This window comes from Planococcus citri, chromosome 3 (assembly GCF_950023065.1).
Source record: "Planococcus citri chromosome 3, ihPlaCitr1.1, whole genome shotgun sequence".
NCBI lineage: Eukaryota > Metazoa > Arthropoda > Insecta > Hemiptera > Pseudococcidae > Planococcus > Planococcus citri.
The window spans coordinates 21545963-21571834 of NC_088679.1; the positions used below are offsets into that span (position 1 = coordinate 21545963).

At 33.5% G+C, this 25872-nt stretch overlaps 1 protein-coding gene across 3 annotated transcripts; it reads right to left on the reverse strand.

Annotated features, from left to right (window-relative positions):
- Window positions 1–808: 808 nt before the first annotated feature.
- Window positions 809–25210, reverse strand: LOC135839916 (facilitated trehalose transporter Tret1-like). Of its 3 annotated transcripts, none has more exons than XM_065356177.1 (6): window positions 25026–25210; window positions 7745–8094; window positions 3968–4243; window positions 3583–3891; window positions 1604–1706; window positions 809–1500 (listed from the first exon to the last, which is right to left on the reverse strand). In XM_065356177.1, exons 1-6 carry the CDS (start codon window positions 25084–25086, stop codon window positions 1178–1180), a joined length of 1422 nt encoding a protein of 473 aa, XP_065212249.1. In that variant the 5' UTR covers window positions 25087–25210; the 3' UTR covers window positions 809–1177. The 3 variants fall into 3 exon arrangements, with proteins under 3 accessions (XP_065212249.1, XP_065212250.1, XP_065212248.1); XM_065356178.1 differs by lacking the exon at window positions 25026–25210 and adding an exon at window positions 17709–17833; XM_065356176.1 differs by lacking the exon at window positions 25026–25210 and adding an exon at window positions 8212–9188.
- Window positions 25211–25872: the final 662 nt, after the last annotated feature.

A 25872-nucleotide genomic window follows, 5' to 3' on the forward strand; every position in this document is an offset into this window, starting at 1 on the left:
CCATTTGAGGCTCTAGAATAGCTCGAATCCATCACCACTTGATTTAGGTGGTCGAAAATACAGGCTGTAAATAATATTTTAACTTCATACTTTATACTTAAGTTAGAAAACTTTGAATTTTTCATTTAAAATGAACTATAAAATTTGAAAAGTGAAATTCAGCATCTGAAATTAATATGAGAGTGTATTGTATTTTCGCAAACTCCTTCGATTTTTATTCATGCAGTTGGAAAAATGTTCAGCTGGTTGAAAAATCTACTTCATTGTCAGGACTTATATCACACAATTTTTTTTGAGAAATTTTTGATTTCTTTAATTTAATACCTACTTACTCGATCAACTTCAAGAATATCTCACTCAAAAGGAACAGTTTGAACTGTAAAAATCTTTTAAAAATAATTTTGTCATTATGAAGTGGGGTGATGAAGATGTCCTTCCCACCATACACACCAATTGAAGATTAAAAAAAGAAATTACCTAGGTACTCGATGATTTTGTCAATTTTTTAAAGATTGAATGGTTTCTTTAGTCTATAATTTCTATCAGAAACATAGATATTTTTGAGTTTCTGAACCTTATCTTACACCAACAAATTCCTACCTACTTTTAATCTGAAAATTAGAAATTTGGAATGCTGCGTAATACATATGTCCGAAGGCTATTGAGTGCTGAGTATCAACAATGTTGGTATGTTACATTCTAGAACTACGTAGATAAGTAGGTAGGTAATTAGGTATCTACCTCAACCCACAATCATACAAATAAGTGCAATTGCACGGTTTAAAAAAAAAGTAAATAAACCGTCGAGATTATAAACACTTGAAAATATTCTTTATTTTATGTACGTTTTTGTTTCAAGTGAGATATATTGTAACTTTACAAGGTACAGTCATACAATAAAATAAATACAAAATAGGTACATCATAAAAAAAGTATAGATTATACTTATATCATCTTAATATCTACACGAAATTCACATTCTCAGAATACCTATAGCATAATATCACAAAGTAAGTAAGTAATATCTATGATTGAAAATTTATATAAACTCAATTTGTGTTTTTTTTTTTTCAAAATAAACAATTTGTATATGTCTACAGATGCATTCTCAACGTACAAGATCATAGATCTAACTCGAATAACGATTAGGTAATTTTCCAATAAAAGTGTTACCTATTTACGCAGCTACCTCACTCTTACCCTGCTTCTTCGTAATACTTTTTTCATCTTTGTTGCCTTGGATCAGTTCTTGTATCTCTTGGAACGTCATACGATGCGTATCGGGCAATTGGAAGATGACAAATACCAAAGCGAATACGCAAAATACACCGAAACCCCAAAACGCTACACCTTGACCAAAAGTTTTGGTGAATGGAACGAAATATCTGGTCAGAAAGAAGCTCAGTAACCAGCAAAAGGATGCATTTAGGCCACATCCGAGAGCTTTTAAATGTGACGGGAAGATTTCCGAAGTCGTCACCCATACCAATGGTCCAAAACCTGCGAATCGTATAGAGATAGAAATTTAATTAATTCTATTGAACTAATTTAGATTATATTATACTCGTAGGTATAAAACAAAATGTATTATAGATAATCTTACCAGAGGTATAAGCAAAAATAAATAATACAAGACTAGTTAACGGCAGCCAGTCCAGAGATTTTGCAATTGATTCGTCCAAGAAGAAATATGTTCCCAGAGCAGCCTGTGAATGAAAAATATTCGAATTAAATTTATGCAGGTAAGTATACGTGGGTAATTCTCAGAAAAAGGTAAAAATCGTGTACATAGCAAATTTCTCAAAGGTTTTAGCATGAATTTTTTTTTTTTTTTTGGTCCATTCAAGGATCATCCCCCACACATTTCACATATGGTATTGAAATTTTTAGCCCCTCCTTTCATTGGTGTACATTCGATTTTATACCCCAAATGTCCTTCGACTTGGCTGTCACACACCATGTTTTTGAAAATGAATGTTATAAAGTGTCATGAACTTCATTTTTTTAGGGAAAAATTGGCACGTTCTCATTATCATAGAACACGAAGGTCCATTATTGTGCAAATTGCAATTGGAATAAGTCCATAGAAAGCTGACATTTCACATTTGAAAACTGTCACACACTTTTTGCGCAAATTTTAGAGCAATTTTCAATTATTTTTGGTAGCTTCCCAATCCAATATTTTTTTCTGGCGAGTGGCTGCACTGGTTCACTGTCTTCATAAAAATGTTACCCTGCAATGTTATTCTCATAACCTACGCAATGGCTCGTTCTGATCGTACTTGTCTCTGAAAATATGATATTTCGCAAAATTGGTGTCCTTCGGCTTGCCTTTTTATTTACCCTGATGAACCCGCCAAAAACGATAATTGAGAAAGGGAAGTTATTCTACATGATAAGTACACATTTATTACGTGTTAAAAATCGAATAATGTCCAGTAGGTAAGGCTAGAAACGAAAAAACGTTGAGATTGTCCTTCGGCTTGTCCAGCGCCCATTTGTCCTTCGACTTGGCCAAATTTCAGACAGCTGTACTTTTATCGCGCTAGTCGACATATTACACGATAAAACAAGCAAAATTTGACATTTTCTCCCTCCCCACACCTCACCTCTACCCCTACCATAAAAATAAGTCCAGATTCGAACTTTGCGGCCTGAAAAAGATAAATTGACATATTACACGATAATATAAGCAAAATTTGACATTTTCCCCCTTCCCACGCCTCCCCCTCCACCTCTACATAAAAAATAACTCCAGATTCGAATTCTATGACCTCGAAAACATATCAATCGACATATAACACATCGATGAGGGTCGAATCCTAATTATCGCTGTTTTAGGGGGGCCGGGGTCCACAGTGGGGGGGATTGAATTGAGGCCAACACTAGAACAGGGATCTGGGACACCTATACCAATGATTCCCACTTGAAATTTTCCAAAAAAATGATTTTTATTTTTCAAAATTATGCACATCAAAATTGACCTTTTTTCTGAGAATTACCCACTTACATTATTAATTGTAGGTAAGTGTAATTTCTATCAATAAAATTACACTTGATAAGCATTTGTGCATCGAATTCGAAACAATTGCAAATCGATTCAAATTAATTTGCAATGCACAAAAAAAATATGTAATACCCTGCATTAAAGTTGAGAACACCTAATCGATGATCTTTTTCAGCCGAAAAAAAGTAGGTACAATACCTAGGTAAATTTCTACGACATTGAAATTGAAAAATAATCAGACATTATAATGGTGAAAATGGCGTCAACGAGTTAAGCTGATAGTTGAAATTTACGTCACCGACAAATAAAAAATAAACATTCGTGAACTTCAACTTGCAGGTGCTCACTTGAAATCGTAAAGTTTACGGAAGAACTTTACAATAGATAGTCTAGGTTAAAACCGAGGTATGAAATAAGTAGGTAGGTACTAGGTAGTATACCATCGAGTTTCACATTTAAGTGTAACTTTTATATGTACTATGTAGGTATGTAGAGGTACATACTAAGTAGGTACCTAGTACATACAGGAGATACTATTGTCAAAGTGACATTATAAAGATAAGAAAACAACATACCATGCTGAACATTTCACCGACTGCTGAAAATGCATATAAGTATTTAATCCTGAATATCTTGGCTCCAATCAAAGTTAAAATTGAAGTGAAGGTCATCACAATGGCTACGATAATGGCGCACCAGTTAGCATCAAAAGAAGATCCCGACTCTTCAAAAATCGTCGCGCTGTAAAACGTGATTATATTTATGCCACTCATTTGTTGGAAGAATATCAATGTGGCTGAATAATAGAGACATTTCAGATTCCCTTTATTCGTGAATAACGCTGTAAACGAGCCTTTGTTTACTTCCATGTTTCTGGCTGAGGCCTGTAAAAATTTCGTGAATTTTCCATTAGGTAACGTGCTTGATGGAAAATTACAATAGGTAAATCAAGAATCTCACCTCCATGTCTGCGATTTCTCTTTGTAGAGTGGAAACGTCCGCGTAACCTCGGAAATACTGTAATGCTTGAAGTGCCTCTGCTTCTTTACCTTTATTATGCAAATGGTAGGGGGATTCGGGGATCCAAAGGATGGTGAAAATGCAGAGTAAAGGCATCGCTGCTGAGACCACGATCAAGTTCTCGTATGAAACGTAAGCACCGACAATGTACTCTATGAGGTATCCGATGCAGTCGAAGAATTGCAGAAGTGAACACAGCATTCCTCTCAGCTCACACTGTTAACATTTTTATTTTAAAAATCCACCATTAGAAACGAATTAATTGAATAGGTACCATATGGTACCTATATTAAATGGTGATTATTCGTACATCCTGTGTTGGATTTGGTTCAGTAAATGAATGAACATATTTATCCAAACAATTCAAAAGCATTTACAAAAATACAAAAAAAATGTTTAGCCATTTTTCAGTAGTTGGTGGCCCTATAGGTACCTATTCAATTCTACTTATCTGGAATTTAGCTCACTGTAAGCATTCAACTTACACTCCAGAATCAAATTTTCAACTGTTGATTTTTAGATTTTTTGCGAAGAAATTTTTAAATTTCCTAAAAAAAATATTTAAAAAAAAAACAGCAAAAATCTTCAAATAAAAATGTAAAAATTGGTTTCCGCTCAAAATTCGATTTCTTAAATCGATTGCGGATATATTCGAGTAGACCTGGAGCTTCCAGCGAAAGCTGACTTTTCTCCAGCGATTTCAAATCCCTCCAGATGGCTTTACATTGCGTTACAATCAACTTTTGCTGCTACGAAAATTAAATTTCATCATAAAGCTCAGCATTCTGAATATATTAGGGCAGGAAAATCGCAAATTCGAGATGAACGATTGAAAAGTGTAGTTTTATTTAAGGTGCCAAGCCGATATAACGTAACATTACACAAGGCTTCCTCTATTCCCTTGAGTCGCAACCCCTGAATCGATGGCAACCAACTTCAGAAAAAGTTTACTTTCCTCCAGTGAATTTCAAATTGTTTCAGAAATGCTTTATAATCAGTTTCGGCTGTTGAAAATTTATTCCTGTGATAAGTTTGACATTCTGAATCAATTGGAGTTGGTATATAGTGACGAATCAAAAAGTATGAATATTTTTTACGAATAGAAAATCTCAAACTTTAAAAACAGGTACCTACTTTTTTCAGTCTGCAGTTCCTACGAATTTACCATTCACTTAAAGCAAATTACGACCGTCAAATTTACAAAAAAAAAAAATGTAGTCCTCAATCCTCCAATCAAATGCAGAAAATAAGGCAGGACTCCTCGGAGTAGGGTCATGATTTCTGATGTGGTGGGCACTATTAGGCAGCACTGCCATTCACTTTGTCTTTTTATCCAAAAAAATATCACAAAAAATTACCTACTCCTTGTGAGTTGTGACCAGCTGAACAAGAGTTTTGAATCACGATCTTCTGACACCCTCCCCTCTCCCACTCTCAACGTTGTGCCAAATGTCACAAATTGGTTTCTTTATTTTTTTATCAGGTCAACATGAACGAACGATAAAGTTATGACGCAATCTGGTATCCATTTAAGTCTGAAAACTTCAGTCCAGAAATATTTCAAAAATTTGTGTTCCGTTTTATTATTTCTAAACAATTTGAAAGTGAAAAAAAAAAGAATTTTGTCTAGCTCCATTTTTTAGATTTCAAACTTCAAACTCACATAACTTAATATTGTAATCTAATAACGGTGGGGAAATGGGAGTTGTACAACCTGGAAAGTAGAAACTATAATGTTTTCCTTCAAGAAACATTTAAAAAAGAAAATATGGGTAAAGAAGAAAGCTTTTTAAAATTTTCAAGGAAAATAGTAAAAAATCATTAATTATTTTTGAATACTTTTTTTATAACAGTTCGTTTTATAGTTCAACTCTTCTTGATCAACTCCCATTATGACCATTCACATGGGAAAATTCTAGACAAAATAAACTTTTTAAAGCGCGAGATCTCAAGAAACGTACCTTACCTACTACTCGTAATAAGGTAGACGTAGCAAAGTAACATTTTGAAGAATACATTTTTCATGTGAGCGTAACTAGACCCCTTTGATCTAAAAACTAGTCAATCATGTCTACTTGTATTCAGCATAAGTTGCCTACTTACCAGATGGAAGGAGGCCAGTCACTTAAGACACCCTGTAGGTAAGTACATATATGCCTCGCTATTGATCTTCTGTATGTTGAGATGCAGAAAATTGGATAGAAACCATGTTTTAGTTTTCTATCTCAATTTTAATACTGTATTATTTTATTTTATATTTTTTTTAGAGTAAATGGATCAAATTTGAATTTAGAAACTTCTCAGAAATTTAAAAATTAAATTCAAATTTTTGTCAGTTGGATACTTTCAAGTTCCAAGTCAACAAAAACTTTATAGTAGTGTGACTTCAGGAGGGTAATACCGAAAAAAATTGACTGATGAGAAATGAAAATGGGAAAGAATTACCTAAACCCTAAACCTATCTTCATTAGAAGTTGTTATCAGTAAAAAAATAAAGCCTTATGTATGTTTTTTTTGGTTCACACAATAATTTCAGAACATGAAACTTTAAAAAATGATTTAATTTTTTTGAACTCTCAATTCAATTTTTACACGTGTCTTTAGTTGATCTCAAGTATTTTAAAAAATTAATTTATTTTTAAAAAAACACATCATTTTTCATTTTTTTCAACAACTTTTAAAATCATTATTCAAATAGATAGGTAAATATGATTTTTTAATTTATAAGGCAACCCATTCAACTTTACATAGAAGTGCATCTTGCCTTCATTCAACACAGACCTCCTAATCTACGAGTACCTAATTAAGTAAATAGGTAATAGTTTAATGGTCTATCGAAAACGAAAAAATTTTATAACCCATTGACCATTATGCTTATTAATGTTGGTAAGCTGTTTCCAGGGTTTCTAACTTACATTGTAAATACTTACCTACATTTTAAAAACCATACCTACAAGTTTAACTAAAATAACTGTTTTTCAAGGTACTAATGAAAGAAATTTCACTCACGATTGATTTCGTTGAATTGAGTCATGAGTCATGATAACCTATAGGCTGATCATAAAATTTATATGAACTTGAAACAATATTCGTATCACAAAGAAACAAACTTCATCATAAATTTCTTCCATCGCCTTCATTGTATTATTTCATTTGCTTTTAATAAATCTGGGTCTATATTTTTTAATTTAATTTTCACCTACCTATAGGTACCTATTTTTGAAGCGTCTTGTTAAACCATGTAATCAAAGTATTTTGAAACCCCTATGAGAAATTATTTTGGCTGAATAATAATTCCTACTTACTAATTGTTTTCTATTGAAACAAATTCATCCTTTCTTTTAAATAAAATAGGTAAGAGAAAGAGTAAGACGATTATTAGCATAACGATTTCCGAAAATACCAAAATCATGAAATTCACTCGGGTAGGTATAAGTCGACTCATACTGATACCTAATACTTTGGATTACAGATTTAATTCACATTCAGAAAAAACACGCGAATAAATTTAGGGATCATCGAACACAACCGTGATTTTTTTTTCATTCTCCGTTCTAAGGAAGTATGTAGATACCTAATAAAAAACGCTTAAAAACTTCTTTTTTTTGCATACCTATTTTCACTCCATTTTAAGATCGTTCATTCAATTCACTAATCCACCAAGTGAGAAATTTTACATAGGTAGGTATTAAAAAACAAATGAAACGAAACACTTACAGGAGCCATTTCAGCCACATACATAGGCAAAGTGGCATAAACGCAACCAACTCCTACTCCAGCTACGAATCTCGAACAGTATAATACCATCATGTTATCACTGAAGTACATCACACCCCAGGACAATATGAGTAAAACCATGACCCATATAATGGTCCACTTTCTTCCAAACCGATCGACAATTCGTCCCGTGAGAAAGGGCCCGAAAGCGGCTCCCAAAGCTGGTAGTGAACCTATCCATGCTCCTTGTTCGTCAGTGACAAGTATTTTAGATCCTGGTTTCGTGATTATGGGCAGTGTCGGGTTAATCCATGACAAAACACATGTCGCCGCTGTTGCAGAAAAACTAGCTGAAAATTGAGAGAGAAAAATTAGTCAGAAGAAAATTCACTCGTCGTGGGTTAATTTAAAAAATTAGCTAGGTACTTTTCTACAGCTATAATATAAAATATATATATTGTAATTACCTATAAATGCAGCTAAGTAAACGTTAAACTGAGTTAACGCAGTTTGTTGTTTAACAACCATACTTTAAGAATGGCAAACACACTATTGTATGGGTATTTTAACAGGAAAAAAAATTATATCGCGATGCAAGCGTCACTGAAACCACGTGGCTTAAAAAGTCCGATAAAAATTTCACTCGTGTGATTAATTTTATGACTTTTTGGCAACTTTCACTCCGTTAAAGCGAAATTTTTCCAAAATTTTCAAGTCACCAACGTACAATGGAACCGAATACGTTCAATATGGATTTTACTCTGTTCGACGTTCAGTACCAATTTTTATAAACATGCAATTAAACATCTAAGATCATCACAAATATATATACTTTTCCGATTGTAAAACAATAAAAAAATAAATTACTGATAAAAGCGAAAAAAAAAACGAAAAAAAAAAACGTGAGAAATCTTCGTACAACTCCGAACCAGGCGCGCATTAAAAGCTTAGCAAATACACTCTCGACTCAAGTTGAAAATACTCTCCGATATAAAGGAAAATTTCCGATCAAACATTTCACCGTAACACTTTTTTCCATGGTATTCGAACATGGTGAGTGATTCAAACGTTTCTGGAAACTGTCTGAGTCCCATTGTAGTGACCGCGTACACTGTACAGGTAATTTAGATTCTGTGTAGTAGCCTTGCAGATTAAAAACATCTACGGATTTTCGACGACGATAATAAAACCGTACTTAGGGAAATATAGGTACCTACCTAGTACCTACGTATAGAAACGTAACAAAATTTGCAAATTATTCGACAGATTAATTTTCATAAAAAATGTTAATTATTCGATTAATCGAATGAGTGGTTATGAAGTACCTATACCTACATAGTACATAGGTACCTACTTAGTAAATGATTAGTCTGTCTCGTAACGACAAACAAGATCGCGTAGAGTGTTTTCATTCGGAAAAATAACTTCGCTATCGGAGGAATTTTTTTCATGCACTGCCTCGTAGTAAAAATTAAATAAATGTCTCGATAATTTGAAAGTGAATCGAGTTTATTTACCTATGTCGAGTTAATGGTGTGTTGACATTTTAAATTATTGCCATGTTTTCGTTGGTATATTTTTCCACGTAAAATTACTGGCCTTAAGTATTGTTTTGGTAGTACCCTATACTTTTCACATCAACACGTGAGTGCATCGTGTTAATTATTAAATTTTCAACTTATTCGTAATTGGTTAAATAATAGTGAAGAGTAAGTATAGGAATTTTTTATGATGAAGTAATGTACTACTTAGTTGGTCTACTAGTCTAGATTGTTATACGTGTTCATCTGACTATGAAGTGCAAAACCTGTTTTAAGGATTTTTTTCTCTAAGGAACATAGAATTTATTGAGATGCGGAGAAAAGAATTCAAAAAATTAAATCAGTGCTTACTTAAATTTTCTATGCTGTGAATTGATAGATCAATATTGTCATGAAATACATTTTCAGAAAATTTTCATGACAAATAATTACATTACCTACACCTATGTAGTTATTATAGTGTCAGTGTATAGATTCTGAGTTCTGATGGTGATGATTAGAGTTCGGATTTTTATATAAAATACTTATGCATTTAAGTATATTTCTTTTGATCAAATTATGACAAAAACATGCCCTTATCCATCAAAATAAGTACCTATGCACTTTTATGCAACATCAATGGGTATCATACTTACAGAAAGGATTTTTCATTAAAGGTGAAGGGAGGGCTAGAAAATTCAGAAATTCAAAAAAAAAAAAAAAAAGATTGAAGCCTTCAATTTTACTTTGAATAGGTAATCATTTTTAGGTCAACATACAAAACGCCTAAATGTGGTAAAAAAAATTTTGAAAATCGTTTTTTGTAAATGTTTTTTTCCAGTATTTCCTTTTTTTTTTATGAAAAATTCTACCAAAAACGGATTTTTGGCCAAAATTTCCAAAATATGACTGAAAAATGGAAAAAATGGAGACGAATAGGTATGCGCTTGAAATGTCTAAAATATGCATTTATACAGGGTGCCCAGAAATATCGAGTACCCCTAAGAAAGTTTTTCATTAAAAATATAAGTTGGCAACGTGAAATAGATGCATAAATGATTGGTGGAATCTTATCTGTCCAGTCCAACAACCAATCATGTGCTATCATTATATTCATTCACTGTGACCAACCGAAGTATTTTAGTAGAAAACTTTTTTAGGGGTACTCGATATATTTCTGGGCACCCTGTATGTGTTACCCCGTTAATGTATTGACTCCAGGTAATGTACTGAAATAACTAGTTAATTCATATATGACCTGCGAAAGTGTGTAATCAATTTTTTTCTACACTTTTCCTAGTTATTATTTCATACATAGACCCAGGGTTGTTATACCATACCATGGTATGTCTATGTACCGCAGTAACCTGGTATATAAAAAAAAATTGTGGTACTGGGATTGGCACACAGTATCGGTAAAATTTAATTGTGGTATTGGGATCGGTATATGGTATCGGTATTGTTGAATTGTGGTATTGGGGATTGGTACAATATATGGTATTGGTATTTGGTATTAGTATTGGTATTTGGTACCCTCATTACAGACCTTGGTACATGGTATTGGTATACCAGGAAGATGAACCATTTTTTAGTGGTATCTCCTGGTCCGGCAAATCCCAGGTTTTTGGGTATCCAGTCTGGTAATAGTGAGACAAATAATTTTTTCTCTTAAAAAATCAGTGACTTGGGGTGAGGAGGGATCCTCTTAGTGATGAAAATTCAATAAAAACATACAAATAGGGGCACCTTTTGTTTGCAAATCAATTTTTCTTGAAAATTGTCACTCTACCCTATTGACAAAATTATGCTAAAAAAGCATGTGTAACAATGCGTGATTTTGGACTGGTGTAAAAGCATGCATTATCGCATTAAAAATGTGCATTTTTGCATGCTAAACAGAAGCAATTTAGCAACTAAGTATTTTCTAAAATGCACCAGTGAGTAAAAATTTTTCCAAGTCCAAAAATTTATAACATTTATGCAAAAATAACCTCTATTCTAATAAGCTGCAAGGTGGCCAAGTGAGTTAAGCGGCCACACAACACAGGAACCGTGGACTGTCTTAAAATTCATAATTAATTGGTAGATAGTATTGCCTGTGAGTTATAAGCAATTTTTCTGCTAAAATTTCTGCACGTCTTTTTGTACGTAGGTACTTTTAGTTTACTTTTAAGCATGCTATTCACTGGCTGAATAGCATGCAATTTTTTGAAAAAGTCCAAATTCACGCATGCATTTCAGCATGTTGTACGCATAATTTTTGTCAATAGGGTAGCAGTCTCTAGCAATAATTTTACCTGTATTTTTATGGAATAATTAGTATGAAATCTACCTAAAAATCTTGTATTGTCTTTTATCCTCTCCCTAGTGAAATACATACAGGCTATCAGCACCATACACCCTTTACAAATTCCAAAATATCAAAAAAAAAATAAATGTTTTTGACCATTACATTACAGATATTGGTGCAATACTGGTAAAGTAAACAGGGTTGTTATACTGGTATTACTAGATTTTTGTATTTCATAAAAAAATTGGAAATTGATGTTTTTTGAGGAAGATTTCTTATCCTGAAAAAATTCACTTTTTAGAGCTCACATAACAATAAACCAAGAAAATTCAGTGCTTTCATTTTTCATCATACTTTGAGCCCTGTTTCATCGGCGTAATGGGCCACACCGGTGCGCCGATTCACACCGCCGCCAATGACCAATTTTACCCATTACACCGCAGCCGCTGTTTTTCCATCAGCGCAGAACTCTACTTATAACTCTTGATTTTGGTTTTATGTTTTTTTTAAAAAAGTAAAGGTTTCGGGTTTTTTAAAATATTAAGTATCTCTCTCGTTCCGGTTTTGCTTAAAGGTTTTGATTTCAAAGGAATTGGTTTTGGTTTCAGTTTTGGTTTCAGTTTTTTCCTTTTTTTTCTCCATTTTTTAAAGGGAAGAAGGCCAAGAAATTGATCACTTTTTCAAATACTTTCGTGTATGTGACTAAAAAGTGGCATTTTGGCAGTGCCAAATTTGTCAACTTTTTTAGTTTTCATGTCTGGTCTAATTTTGAAAAAAAAAAAGTCCCTGAAAAGTAAACAGAGGAGACTTCAAGCTATTTAATATAACTTTCCCCTGCTAGATAGCGCTGTTTATTCCCAAGAAATTGATTCCCTGCGGGAACTTATTGACTGTACTGTCAGGAGGTGTATGCAGGAGTCCTCAAAGTGGGATCAAATGTAGTGTTAACACTACATTCTTCAAATTTTGCTTTTTTCATACTAAAAATCTCGTTTTTGCCCTCCTCTTTTGAAAAAATTTTGGTTTTCCAAATAACGAATTGTATAATACAAAAACTAATAGTATGCTTGAGATTACTATAAGTTTTTTTTGAAGAACTTATAGTATCTACTTTCAGAAAACTAATGGTACTTGTGAAAAACTAATAGTATACTGATATGGTATAGTGAACTGGTACTTGTGAAAAACTGAAAAACTTATAGTACTTTCAGAAAACTAATAATACTTGTGAAAAACTAATGGTATACTGATAGTACATAGTGAACAACTATAAGTTTTTTAAAAAAACTTGTAGTTTTGTTAGAAAACTAATGGTATTTTCGGAAAACTATATAGGTAGTATTTTTGCACGTGAGGATTCTTCATACATAACCTAGGTTAACTATGAAAAATTTATTTGATTACACACTTTCGCAGGTAATGTATGAATTGGCTAGTTATCTCATACATTACCAGGAGTAATGTACAATGTACAATGTAGATTAACGATAACATATACCTATGCATTTATTTTATACCCAAAATATGCGCTATCCAGTTGGACTCTTTTTACGCAGAATTGTATGATGCACAAAAATCCATAGGATATGCGTGATCTCCTGCGATGAATGAAAATATATGACAAATCATAAAAATCCGAGCTCTAGTGATGATGCAGAAACTTCTTCCCCAAACCATACGCATCCATTCACTGTAAGAAATAATGCAATCCTAAAAGATTTTCTACTTACTTCAAAGTTCAAACTGATGTTTCTAGGTATCGAGATTGAAATTAATTTCGGATTTATAAATCAGGTTGTGCAATGTGCATCTTGTAAAGGAAGTGAAATATGTATGTAATGTATACTATAAATTCAATTTTCTTGCCCTTACCCAACCTGTTTTTGGAAAAATTACTCAGTCTCGAATAACATTATTTTTGAAATTCTGCATAGATGTAAGTAAGTATATGATTTTTTCCAAAGTAACGGGGCTAAACAAAATAGTTCTTCAGCTCATTATCCTACTTCAAAATACAGAAGAAATTTGTTTTGATACACGTCACCACTCAAGAAAAAAATACCTATTCAGACGATTAGTCAGTTGATTGAAATTGAAATATGTACCCAGGTAGGTACCTACGTACATTAAATAATGGCATCTCTATTGAAATTCTTCTACAACAAAGATAAGTAGTCCTTGAGATTTCCAAGGGTACATATAAAGGTAAGACTATGCAAACCTCGTGTCCTAGACCTGTAGGTAATTTTTATCACGTTATTGTGTTTAGTCTTTCGTCTTATATATTGATTGATCCCTTCCACGTGTCTTTTTTTTCAAAAAAAAAAAAAAAAGTAATAAATGCAACATAAGTGGTCGACATTGTGATTCACTTTAGGTAACTACTCGTATCTGTACCAAAATGCAATTAGTAAGTAGGTAATTAATGTGATTATTAGCTCTAGATGCTCTGATTACACAATTGTAATTTCGTTTCGAGGGGATTAACGTTATAATGTTATCTACCTATATATCGTTGGGACAGCAAACAATCAAGTCACACTTATTAATAACAAGAAAAGCACCAATTTCAAAATTTCATATCCCTGAGTGGCCTGAGTAGAAACATTTTGTATAAAGCTCTGTAACGACTGTAACTCTGTAAATTTGGGAAAAAATGAAAATTCACCCAGAACGTAAATGAAAGAGTAGCATCTGAGGTACACATTGCGCTAATAACATTTTGGTTTTGACATGAGAAAGTCAGAAAATTAATTTAAAAATGCGATTGGTCAAGGTTGACCAACCGGCACTGAATGAAAGATCGCGTTGGTCAATATTGACCAACTTTGGCAGTCAATGTGTTAAGGAAGTGTTACGCATTGCAACCTATCAAAATGTGTTAAAATTTCGTACAATATTAACAACCTCAAAAACATAACAAACAGCATATTAAACGATAATATGTATGAGCGAAATTTGGAATTTTTACCGCTCCACGCCTCAGTTCCAACCCCTACCAAAAAAATAACTCCGGATTCGAACTCTACGACCTCGAAAACATACCTATTAATCGATATATTACACAATAATATAAGCAAAATTTGACAATTTCTCGCTCCCCACGGCTCATCCCCCACCTCTACGAAAAAAATAAGTGCAGATTTGAATTCTACGACCTCGAAAACATATCAATCGACATATTACACAATAATATATCCAAAATTCGAAGTTCCTCCCTCCTCATGCCTCACCCCCCACCCTTACCAAAAAAATAATTCCAGATTCGAACTCTACGACCTCGAAAACGTATCAATCGATATATTACACGATAATATATGCAAAGTTTGAAATTTTCCCGCTCCCCACGGCTCACCCCCCACCCTTACAAAAAAATTAAGTGCAGATCCGAATTCCACGACCTCGAAAACATATTAATCGACACATTGTACATCGATAAGGGTTGAATCCGAATTATCGCCGTTTTTGGGGGGGTCTGTGGCCCACTGTGCGATGCGACGTGTCGACGTATACCTACTAGACTATATTCTAACCCTCAAAAAAGCGATTCTGTAAATCAAATCGGGGAAGTGAAATGTTTTGCGCGGAAAATAGGCTTACGGACGAGCTCTTGCTAAAAAAGCAATGCCCCAGCGCTGGACCCGCTTATTTTCGAAATTGGGGCCCAAATGGGGCCAATTTTGAGTCCGTAAATCATTCGAGGGAAGTGTGGGGACATTGCATTTTTGGATAGTGTTGGTATCGCAGATGAAAAATATGCAATGTCCCCAGCCCCCCAGGCGCTTAATTTAGGCTCACCCCCCTTTCCAAATTTCGACTTTCCAATAAAAATTCATTAAAATGCGAGAAATGAACATTTTTGGATGAAATTTTGTATACTAACTAATGAAGGCACGAAGAAATCATATCCGGCGAGTTTTGGTTTTTGCAAGCCCCAGTTGGGGCTGCAAGAGCACCCCCACCCCCAATTTTCAAGTTGGGGTAAATCGTCGATATTGGTGTCGTTTTCATATGAAACGACCATGCTGATGACGAATATGAAGTCAGATTTAAGACAACACCACTCAAAACTTAAGAATGAGGAGATAATGCATGTGAACTTGAGTAATGGAAAACTGAAGAAATAGTTAAGTATTAGGGTCTCAATAGTACGAGTATATTCCGCTCGATCAAGCTGTTAAAAGCGATTTTATGATTTATTCTTATTCTCATTCTAGACACTATTACAAAGAAATTCAGCCTTGTGACCTTTCATACTCCCCCCCCTTTTCCGAGGGCCCAACCCCGTATTACAAACTGGGATGGCGTATTGCCTTCCCTATGGCTGGATCCCACAAAAAATCCAATCTTATTGTTAGAGTGCTACCAAAATGTTTATTTTTTTATTTTGGCATAACCCAAGTCTGAAATGGATTTACCCAGTGCAGTCACAGTCATTTTCTCGAATCCGAGCTCCCAAATGCACATTCCCTGAATGGGATGTTCCCCGAATCCTTTGTTTCTCAAGATCCCGAAAAATTTCTCTTTCAACAAATGAGTGTCAACACTTCCTTTTCTTCTGTTCAAAAAACTAATTAATTTTCCACATGGAATCTTTACACCCTTTGAAGGAACAAGAATTCGCAATTTTGATCAAAATACAAAAAATCGTTGAAAATGAAGTAACATATCGATTGTTTACTAATTTAAAGATACTATAAGTTCGAAAATTTACTCAATTTTCCGACCCGGTATCTCTGACCTCCCCCTCCTTTTCCACCAGTAGGTATGTTTCCCAAATATCTTCAATATATTCTCAAAAAATTGAAAAAATGACTTATGGCGTGTCATTTGTTTGGTTTCCGAGGAGGCGGAGGGGGAGGTCAGAGATACCGGGTCGGAAAATTGAGTAAATTTTCGAACTTATAGTATCTTTAAATTAGTAAACAATCGATATGTTACTTCATTTTCAACGATTTTTTGTATTTTGATCAAAATTGCGAATTCTTGTTCCTTCAAAGGGTGTAAAGATTCCATGTGGAAAATTAATTAGTTTTTTGAACAGAAGAAAAGAAAGTGTTGACACTCATTTGTTGAAAGAGAAATTTTTCGGGATCTTGAGAAACAAAGGATTCGGGAAACATCCCATTCAGGGAATGTGCATTTGGGAGCTCGGATTCGAGAAAATGACTGTGACTGCACTGGGTAAATCCATTTCAGACTTGGGTTATGCCAAAATAAAAAAATAAACATTTTGGTAGCACTCTAACAATAAGATTGGATTTTTTGTGGGAGCCAGCCATAGGGAAGGCAACACGCCATCCCAGTTTGTAATACGGGGTTGGGCCCTCGGAAAAGGGGGGGAGAGTATGAAAGGTCACAAGGCTGAATTTCTTTGTAATAGTGTCTAGAATGAGAATAAGAATAAATCATAAAATCGCTTTTAACAGCTTGATCGAGCGGAATATACTCGTACTATTGAGACCCTAATACTTAACTATTTCTTCAGTTTTCCATTACTCAAGTTCACATGCATTATCTCCTCATTCCTAAGTTTTGAGTGGTGTTGTCTTAAATCTGACTTCATATTCGTCATCAGCATGGTCGTTTCATATGAAAATGACACCAATATCGACGATTTACCCCAACTTGAAAATTGGGGGTGAGGGTGCTCTTGCAGCCCCAACTGGGGCTTGCAAAAACCAAAACTCGCCGGATATGATTTCTTCGTGCCTTCATTAGTTAGTATACAAAATTTCATCCAAAAATGTTCATTTCTCGCATTTTAATGAATTTTTATTGGAAAGTCGAAATTTGGAAAGGGGGGTGAGCCTAAATTAAGCGCCTGGGGGGCTGGGGACATTGCATATTTTTCATCTACGATACCAACACTATCCAAAAATGCAATGTCCCCACACTTCCCTCGAATGATTTACGGACTCAAAATTGGCCCCATTTGGGCCCCAATTTCGAAAATAAGCGGGTCCAGCGCTGGGGACATTGCTTTTTTAGCAAGAGCTCGTCCGTAAGCCTATTTTCCGCGCAAAACATTTCACTTCCCCGATTTGATTTACAGAATCGCTTTTTTGAGGGTTAGAATATAGTCTATACTTTCAATAGGTAATACATGATATAATTATCACGTATGGAAAACAATATGTAAGTATCTACTTACATGTACAAAAATACCGAAAATACGCCAATAAATCACAATCTTCGTAAATCAAAAAACCACAAAGAATCCAATCATAAGCACATTGAAAAAATGAACATCAAACGTTCTACGTACGAGCCTTGATTATAACATACGTAGACGTACTAAGTGACACATTAGTTCATGCATATCAAAATATATAAAATACACGTAAGTTCAAAAACACATTGACAATATTTATATGATCAACGCAAGATAAAAATCAAGTACATATGTATCTAGATCTACCATGGCGCTTAATTAATTTGCGGGCTTCCCCTCGTTTATTCTCATCGTTATATCAGTTCTGTTTTCGTAGAATAAGCGAGTAGGTACATAAATGTATCTACTCGTAATATAAAATAAATACTACATAAAACACATGTGTATTTCAACGATCGTGGATTTTGATGGCAATATGTATAGCCTAGGTCGACCCAAAATCTCGAATATTATCATCTTTTGGGATTGAGTCATTTTCCCCAAAATAGTGAGTAGAGGGGCTAGAGCGAAAAAACCACGAATTTTTCGGAAATTCCTCCTCTTTCAATACCCATATGTCTCCTCTGTATAGGAGCATCTCCGGAACCAAAATTTTTTCCGAGTCAACTTTCAGCTCAAAGTAGGTAAAGGCGGTCATACACGAAACTATAGCCCACGCAAAAAAATACCAGAAACATGTTTTTTTACTTCTCGAAATCGAATATTTTGAGAGCTTTTAATCTAAATTTGATTAGGTATTTTTGCTTACGTTTTTTAAAACTGAAATTTCTACAAAAATCACTCAAATTTTTAAATTTTTAAGCCAAAAAATCGAATTTTTCCCATAAAAAAAACATCGTTCTCTCAATCTCAATTATCAAAATGAAAATTTTCAAAAGCTTTTGCCCTCGCTATTCCTGGCTGAATTTGTTTGATTATTATATTTTTATTTACAAAATGAAAATGAAAATTTTTTATGTCATGTTAGGCTATGAATATAACCTAATTACGCACATAGATGTATCAAGTATCAATTTTTAGTCTTAATGAAGGGCGGCGGCGAAATGAAAGCTCTTGATGACGTCATCTTCGTGACGTCATCAAAACTTTGAAGCTTAATTACAGCCTTTTAAGGGCACTAATCGCAAAATGAATTCCAGTACAACCATCTGCGCATTACGCCGAACATTTTGAGTAATTTTTTGCGAATTTCCGATCAGCTGTTTTGCAGTGATGGCGTTACAAAGAAAATAGCACTTCAATTTATTAAGTACCTAGATATACCTACCTAAGTACCTATAGGGTCATTCCACGTCAATTGGACCAAAAAGTGGTAGGTGGGTTCGGCGATTTTTTTGAAATTTTTCCTATGGAAAGACCTTCCGAAGGGATGACCAATGGCGCAAATCGCAGCCCTCTAGCCCATTTTTAACGGCAGCCAGGGGGTGTCAAAGTTTTCAGTGAACCTAAAATATCATCCATTTTAGCAGTGGATTGCTCGATAACCGCGATACCTACCGAAATGGAACTTTTCCCAATAGTTAGGGATTTTGAAAAGCTTTTTGGTGATATCATAAAAATCAGTGTTGCCACTTTTTTTCATACAAAAAATTAGCTCAAAAAGTTTCAAAACGTAGTTTTCATATCGTTCCGACTCTCAAAAATTCTAAAAAAAATATATTATGGACAACTGTTCATGCTGAACAACATATTAAAAAATTGGGATGGTAACTTGTAACAAAGTCGATTTAAAAAAATTTAAACTTTGCGAAAAAATGTGATTTTTTGATTTAAAACATGAAAAAAAGTTTTAATAGGTGAAGTTGACCCCCTTTGACCCCTATTTTTACGTATCTGTTGAAAAAAATGAAAAAACCCCTTCATTCGGTGAAATTGACTCATCACAAAAAATCAAAATTCAAAAAAATTCAAAAAAAGGCAAATTTTATTTTTTTTGCTGTGAGTGAGATTTTTATCAACTTTTTCATGAAATACGTCAGAAAGTGGTCGAAATAAGACAACTGAATAAATTTAAACTTTTTTTGATGTTTGAAATTAAAAATTGAATTTTTTCGAATTTTGATTTTTATGTGATGAGTTCATTTTATTGAGTGAAAGGAGTTTTTTCAACTTTTTCAACAGATATGTAAAAATAGGGGTCAAATGGGTCAACTTTACCAATCAAAACTTTTTTTCATGTTTTAAATCAAAAAATCGCATTTTTTTCGCAAAGTTTAAATTTTTTTAAATCGACTTTGTTACAAGTTACCATCCCAATTTTTTAATATGTTGTTCAACATGAACAGTTGTCCATAATATATTTTTTTTAGAATTTTTGAGAGTCGGAACGATATGAAAACTACGTTTTGAAACTTTTTGAGCTAATTTTTTGTATGAAAAAAAGTGGCAACACTGATTTTTATGATATCACCAAAAAGCCTTTCAAAACCCCTAACTATTGGGAAAAGTTCCATTTCGGTAGGTATCGCGGTTATCGAGCAATCCACTGCTAAAATGGATGATATTTTAGGTTCACTGAAAACTTTGACACCCCCTGGCTGCCGTTAAAAATGGGCTAGAGGGCTGCGATTTGCGCCATTGGTCATCTCTTCGGAAGGTCTTTCCACAGGAAAAATTTCAAAAAAATCGCCGAACCCACCTACCACTTTTTGGTCCAATTGACGTGGAATGACCCTATATCTAATACCTCAATATACTTATTTAGTTAAAACAATGTAGGTAGTTTTGAACATGATTCAAAAATTATGAGCAATTTTCAATGAAGGTAATTGTAATGCTACAAATATACCAATGCTGCAATGCTTAATGCATCCAGTTATCCGAAAAATGAAACTCAAAACCAATAAAATAGCTATTTTTGGTCAATCACGAATCAAAACTTCTTAGAAGCTACCTACCTATAATATATTAACGTTCGATGTTTACTGCGAAGCAAATTTCGTTGAAAACTGCGTGGTTAAAATTTGTTACCAAGGAGTGCATTCATTTTTATTTTTAAATGCCTGATTTTTTTTCTATGCAATTCGCTATTACGCTAATCATGGGCTTCCCGTGGAATTCATACAATTCTGGATAAAATGAGTGTGAGCGTCCTATTGACGTATATTTCTGTACACTTTTAACATTTTATGAGTAAGTTATTCTGTGTGTTTTAAAGCATTATTATATCTATTTCAAAAAATTTTGTTTATTTTTGATTTTTCTCAATTTTTTTCAGAAAAAAATGAATACTTACCTATGTTCTTTAATTTAACTTTATTTCTCATTTCTTAATGATTGAATACAATTCTTTTAAAAAAAAACAATCAATTTGAAGTTGGAAATTTTTCTTTTTAAAAATTTTGCTTTGAAAATGAGGGAATCTTTTTCTAATGAAAAGAGCGAATTTGAAATTTGAAGATACCTATTCCTGATTTTTGAAGCATTACAGAATACTGCAGTTATAGCTCTTCAGGAAGTTCTGATTTTAATGGTTTGTCGATCGTAAAAAAATCCAATCCAATTCTAACTTCTTCAAAATTGATGCAAGCTTTCGTCAAATTTACTTCAGAGTAAATCACAATTTGCATCACAATTTTATAGCCAAAAGTGAAACTCGAACGAATTTTTCAATCTTCATGGTAGGTAGTTGAACAGAATACGCGGCACTCTAGTTATAACCTAGTATGTATAGTTTTACTTATAAGATTACACGTCGTACAAGTCACTCACGAATACTTTACGAATCACAATAGGTATCGATTTCGGTTTCACTCTAGACCATCTTCAGCCACGCCAAATACACGAACTGCCCTCGGAAAAAATAACAACTTTTGATGTACTTCAATAGGCAAATTGAAATTAAAAGAGCGCGCCAAAATACATAGGTAATGACAAAAATTACGAAAAGTTACAAAATGCAACGAAAAATGAAGTAAATAACGTACCTACAAATACGTACTTTGACGTACCTATGTAATTTAGCTTGCATTTGTATCGTTGCTAAAGAATTCGTTCTGTATTCGTTACAAATTTGATACGGTAAAATGTACCTGTAGGTACCTACCTCAAATATGAAGTAGAAATCATAGATGTTCAAAATTTTTTATTCCCAAAACCCAATCCCCGCCCAAGCTCACGCAATTATAGCGTAAATCGTAATAATGCAAACCTTTTCATTCGTTCCCCCTTGAATACCTACAATAAAAATTAGATTCCTAATTTTTATTAATTAAAATTGTATACACCTGTCTGAACGTGAAAAATATTGCTTATTGTTCTTCATAAATCATCTTAGAGAACGTGAAACTGTAGAAAAAAATTTATTACGGGTACCATGGTACCCACATGCATAATATTTATGCTTATATATGCATAAGGGAACTTTTTGAGCCAGCACACTTTGATTTGAACGAAACCAGCTAGATCAAAAAAGGCATGTTCTAAAACCAAAAACCTCCGCAGCCTAAATTCCAGATTTTGAAGTTCGATTTTGGATTTTTGAAAATTGAAAGGATTAAAAAACCTGTTTTAGGAGTGAAACTTTTCCATTATGTTTATAAATTTTTTGAGCAAAGTGAACCAATGTGAATAATTCCTTCAACTTAACTTTCACACATCAACAACTGAGTAGGTAGGTAGGTACTAGTTTTGAGCCATTTTGGAGCTTCCAACGATTTTATAATCTTCTTCGGAGATTTCAAATTGCTCTGGAAGGGTCAAAAATAAACATTAGCACATTATAACTTTGATCAGATGCTTATTGGACACCTTCTGAATTGTTTTAAATGGTTACCGTACAATTCTATGACTTGTAAGTTCAAAAATAATAAACTTCATAACAATTTGTAAATTCCTACTGAAAAAATTTTAAAAAATTTAAATCTTCGAAGCAGTTTATAATGTGGCCAATAAGCACCGACCAAAGTCATAGCAGCTCAAGTTCATTTTTAACATTTCCAGAGAGAATTGAAATTTCTGAATAAATTTGAAAGCTTGCTGGAAGTTCCAAAAAGGTTAAATTGCGATTGTTTTCGAGTCTGATGATCATACAGACACACCTACCAGATGATATCTTGCTGAAAACCCTGCTCGTTAACTATAGGTGGTACCTACCTTCTTTGAAAATTTGATTTTTTTCACTTTTTCTGGAGTATACACAAATCGATCGAAAAAAATCACTTTTGAACTGACATTCTTGGAATTTCAAGGTGACCGATTGAAAAAATCGAGGGGATACCCATCTCCCCAATAAGCACCGACCAAAGTTATAAGCGCTGAATTTCATTTTTATTAGTTCTTCCAGAGCGATTTGAAACTGAAACAAGTTGACGTTGGCTGTTTTTCGATTTCTGTTGTGTTATCAATTTTATCTTCCTTGTAAAATGAGCACCATCCCTAGAGTATTTTAAAATGGTCATATTTTCACTCAAAAGGAAAAAAATCGAAAAAAGGCCAACGTCAACTTGTTAGGAATGCTTCCAAGTATAACATAATTATTCAAATTTCAGCGAATTTCATTCATTACTCACGGAGAAATCTTCTGTCGAGTAAAATCGACGTCTAAATTCTGATAAGGTTAATAATTCCTGCTATAACAATTGTATTACGTGTCCAATGATTTTATTCACTTCTTCTAACATAATTAAATCGCTTATTTCAACACATTCTATTAATTTACTTCGTTTAAACCTTTAAAAAACGTACCTAATTAAAAAACGCAATTTATGCCTTGTGGTCTCTTGGTTATGCAACTCCTCAATACGTAGAGCACCATCTTAAAAAATCTATGCTTCATGAACATTTTTCAAATCTCTCTTAGAACAGATTTTTTGAATTTTTAATAAAATGTCGGATCTTTGAGTTTTGTTCACTCAAAAATTCGCCAAAAATTCAAAAATGAACTTAAAGACCTGGAATTCTGGTTACGGTGCTTTCAAGACCCCACATCCATTCAACTCATACTTTTCAACTGTCCTCAACTGAAACAAAACAGACTCATACTACAGATAAAAGAAAACCCATCCTATTATCCCTGACGAACCCTCTGAAATACAAAAATTCATCTCCCTAATAAAAAACAGTAACCTCATACACACCAAATCTAACTCCCCCTTTCACGGGTGTAATAATCTTGTAATTACATATAAACACCCAAACAAAAAAAAAAAAGGACATGCCTTTTGATCTAGCTTGTTTTCGATCAATTCGGGGAATATGAGTTCGAAAAAGGTTCCAGCTTGTTAGGATAAGTTGTGAAAAATAATTTTAATTTTTAGTGGAAAGTTACTCAGAAAAATCTTAGCTCCGGGTGTACCCTTAGGCCCTAAAAAGAGGACATTTTCAAAAAAATCGTAATTTTTTTAACTCCTGTCGCTACCCAACCTTTTTTTTTTTTGAGAAGAATGGTCCAGTTCTAAATGAAAGTATTCGAGATTCTGGGTCGATCTATGCTATTTTCTTAAAAATCCAACGTCACTTTTAGGGTTCCACTGAAGAATTGAATAATTTGCAAATCGTTTAGGTATCTATTCTTGGATAAATTCGGTTAAACTGGTGAAATATTTTGGAATTGGAACCTTTTTGCCAACTTTAAAAAATTGAAAAAATTTCATACCGTAAGTGTTTGGCTATTTTTTTCGATTTTTTGACATGGCAGGTACCACGTAAACAAAAAATTGGCACCGCTATGTTTCAAAATATTCTTTGAGAAAATTCCCCCTTCCCAATTCACACTGACCCAAATTTTTTAGCTTATTAATTAGACAGATATTCTATTTCTTTGAAGGTCGTCATTCTAGACACTTACAGAATACTTGGTGCAATAAATAAGAATGAAAATTGGCCTCCTCATTGTTATTTTTAAAAATCATCTTATTAAAAAAAAAATGAAATGGCTGACCAGATAGCTTCAATTGATTTGCATAAAAAGTGGTCTATTTGAAATTCAGTGAAAAAAGTATGTCAAAAAGCTCAATCTTTCTGAGCTATGCTCGAAACACGTACCTCAATAAAAAAAACCTATTGGAGAAAAATTAATCAATTCTCACAAATCGGAAATTTTATGCTCTAAAATTTTTTATTCCCTTTCATTTTCATTTCTTAGAATGCTTGTTTTTTTCCAGAAATCAAAAGTCGATCAATTTATTATTCAATTTTTTCTTATTACGAAAAATCAATTTCTGAGAAACATTTGTATCCAACAAAAATAAATACTTAGACGCAAAATCGTATTAACACATTTATAAAAATACCTACATTACCTAGTACTAATTATTTTATAGAATAAGTATCAATTCTTCCAGTCATCGAACTTACCCACAGAAGCAGCAAAAATAACGTTGAAATCACGAGGCACGTTCGTGCTAATCACTACCATTTGTGAAAACCTCGTAAACGTACTGTTTATAAGTATTCGCTGCGAATTGCTACTAGTAAATTGTATCGCACATGGGCTACTTTTCGATCACACTAACAAATTGAAATGATACCATTATTCAATTTGTAATTGGCAAGATGTACTATAGCGATAGTTCTTTTCTCATCGAAAAAGTATCGATTTCTTTTTATCAATGTTTGTAATGAGAATTGATAATATCTAATTAAACATCAGTTTAATCATAAAAAAGTTCAGATGTAAATTGAAAAGACTTCTCGCGAAGATGAGGTTAATGATAATTTGTTTATTATGGTGCTAATTTTGTTTTTAAATTCTTGAAAATTCATTGTCGCCTATGAGAAACCATCTTATTGGAATGCATTTTCTCTATCTTTAGGTAGATATGTCAACGTCTCACGCGAAAATTTTTTTCTTGAAGATTTCTTCGGTACAATGGCAATCTACTTAATTAATAATTACTCATCAAGTAGAACATATGTTAAGGGGCATTTTAGACACTCTAAAATTCGACGTTCAGAAGTGGTTTAGATAATGATTTCATTTCACGTATCTACTCGTATCTATAGACGATTCACCATAAGCAGCATGTCTGTAGGTATAGGTACCCATTGTGTGTTTTTTATTTTATTTTAATATGATTTAGACACGTCGTTACCTATTAAGCGTCTTTATGCATTGCCGACAATACAAAAACTGGCCCATAAATCAATGGAACACTCTAATGGCACGTGCTTGGACGTCGTGTCACCTCCTTATAGAATTTTC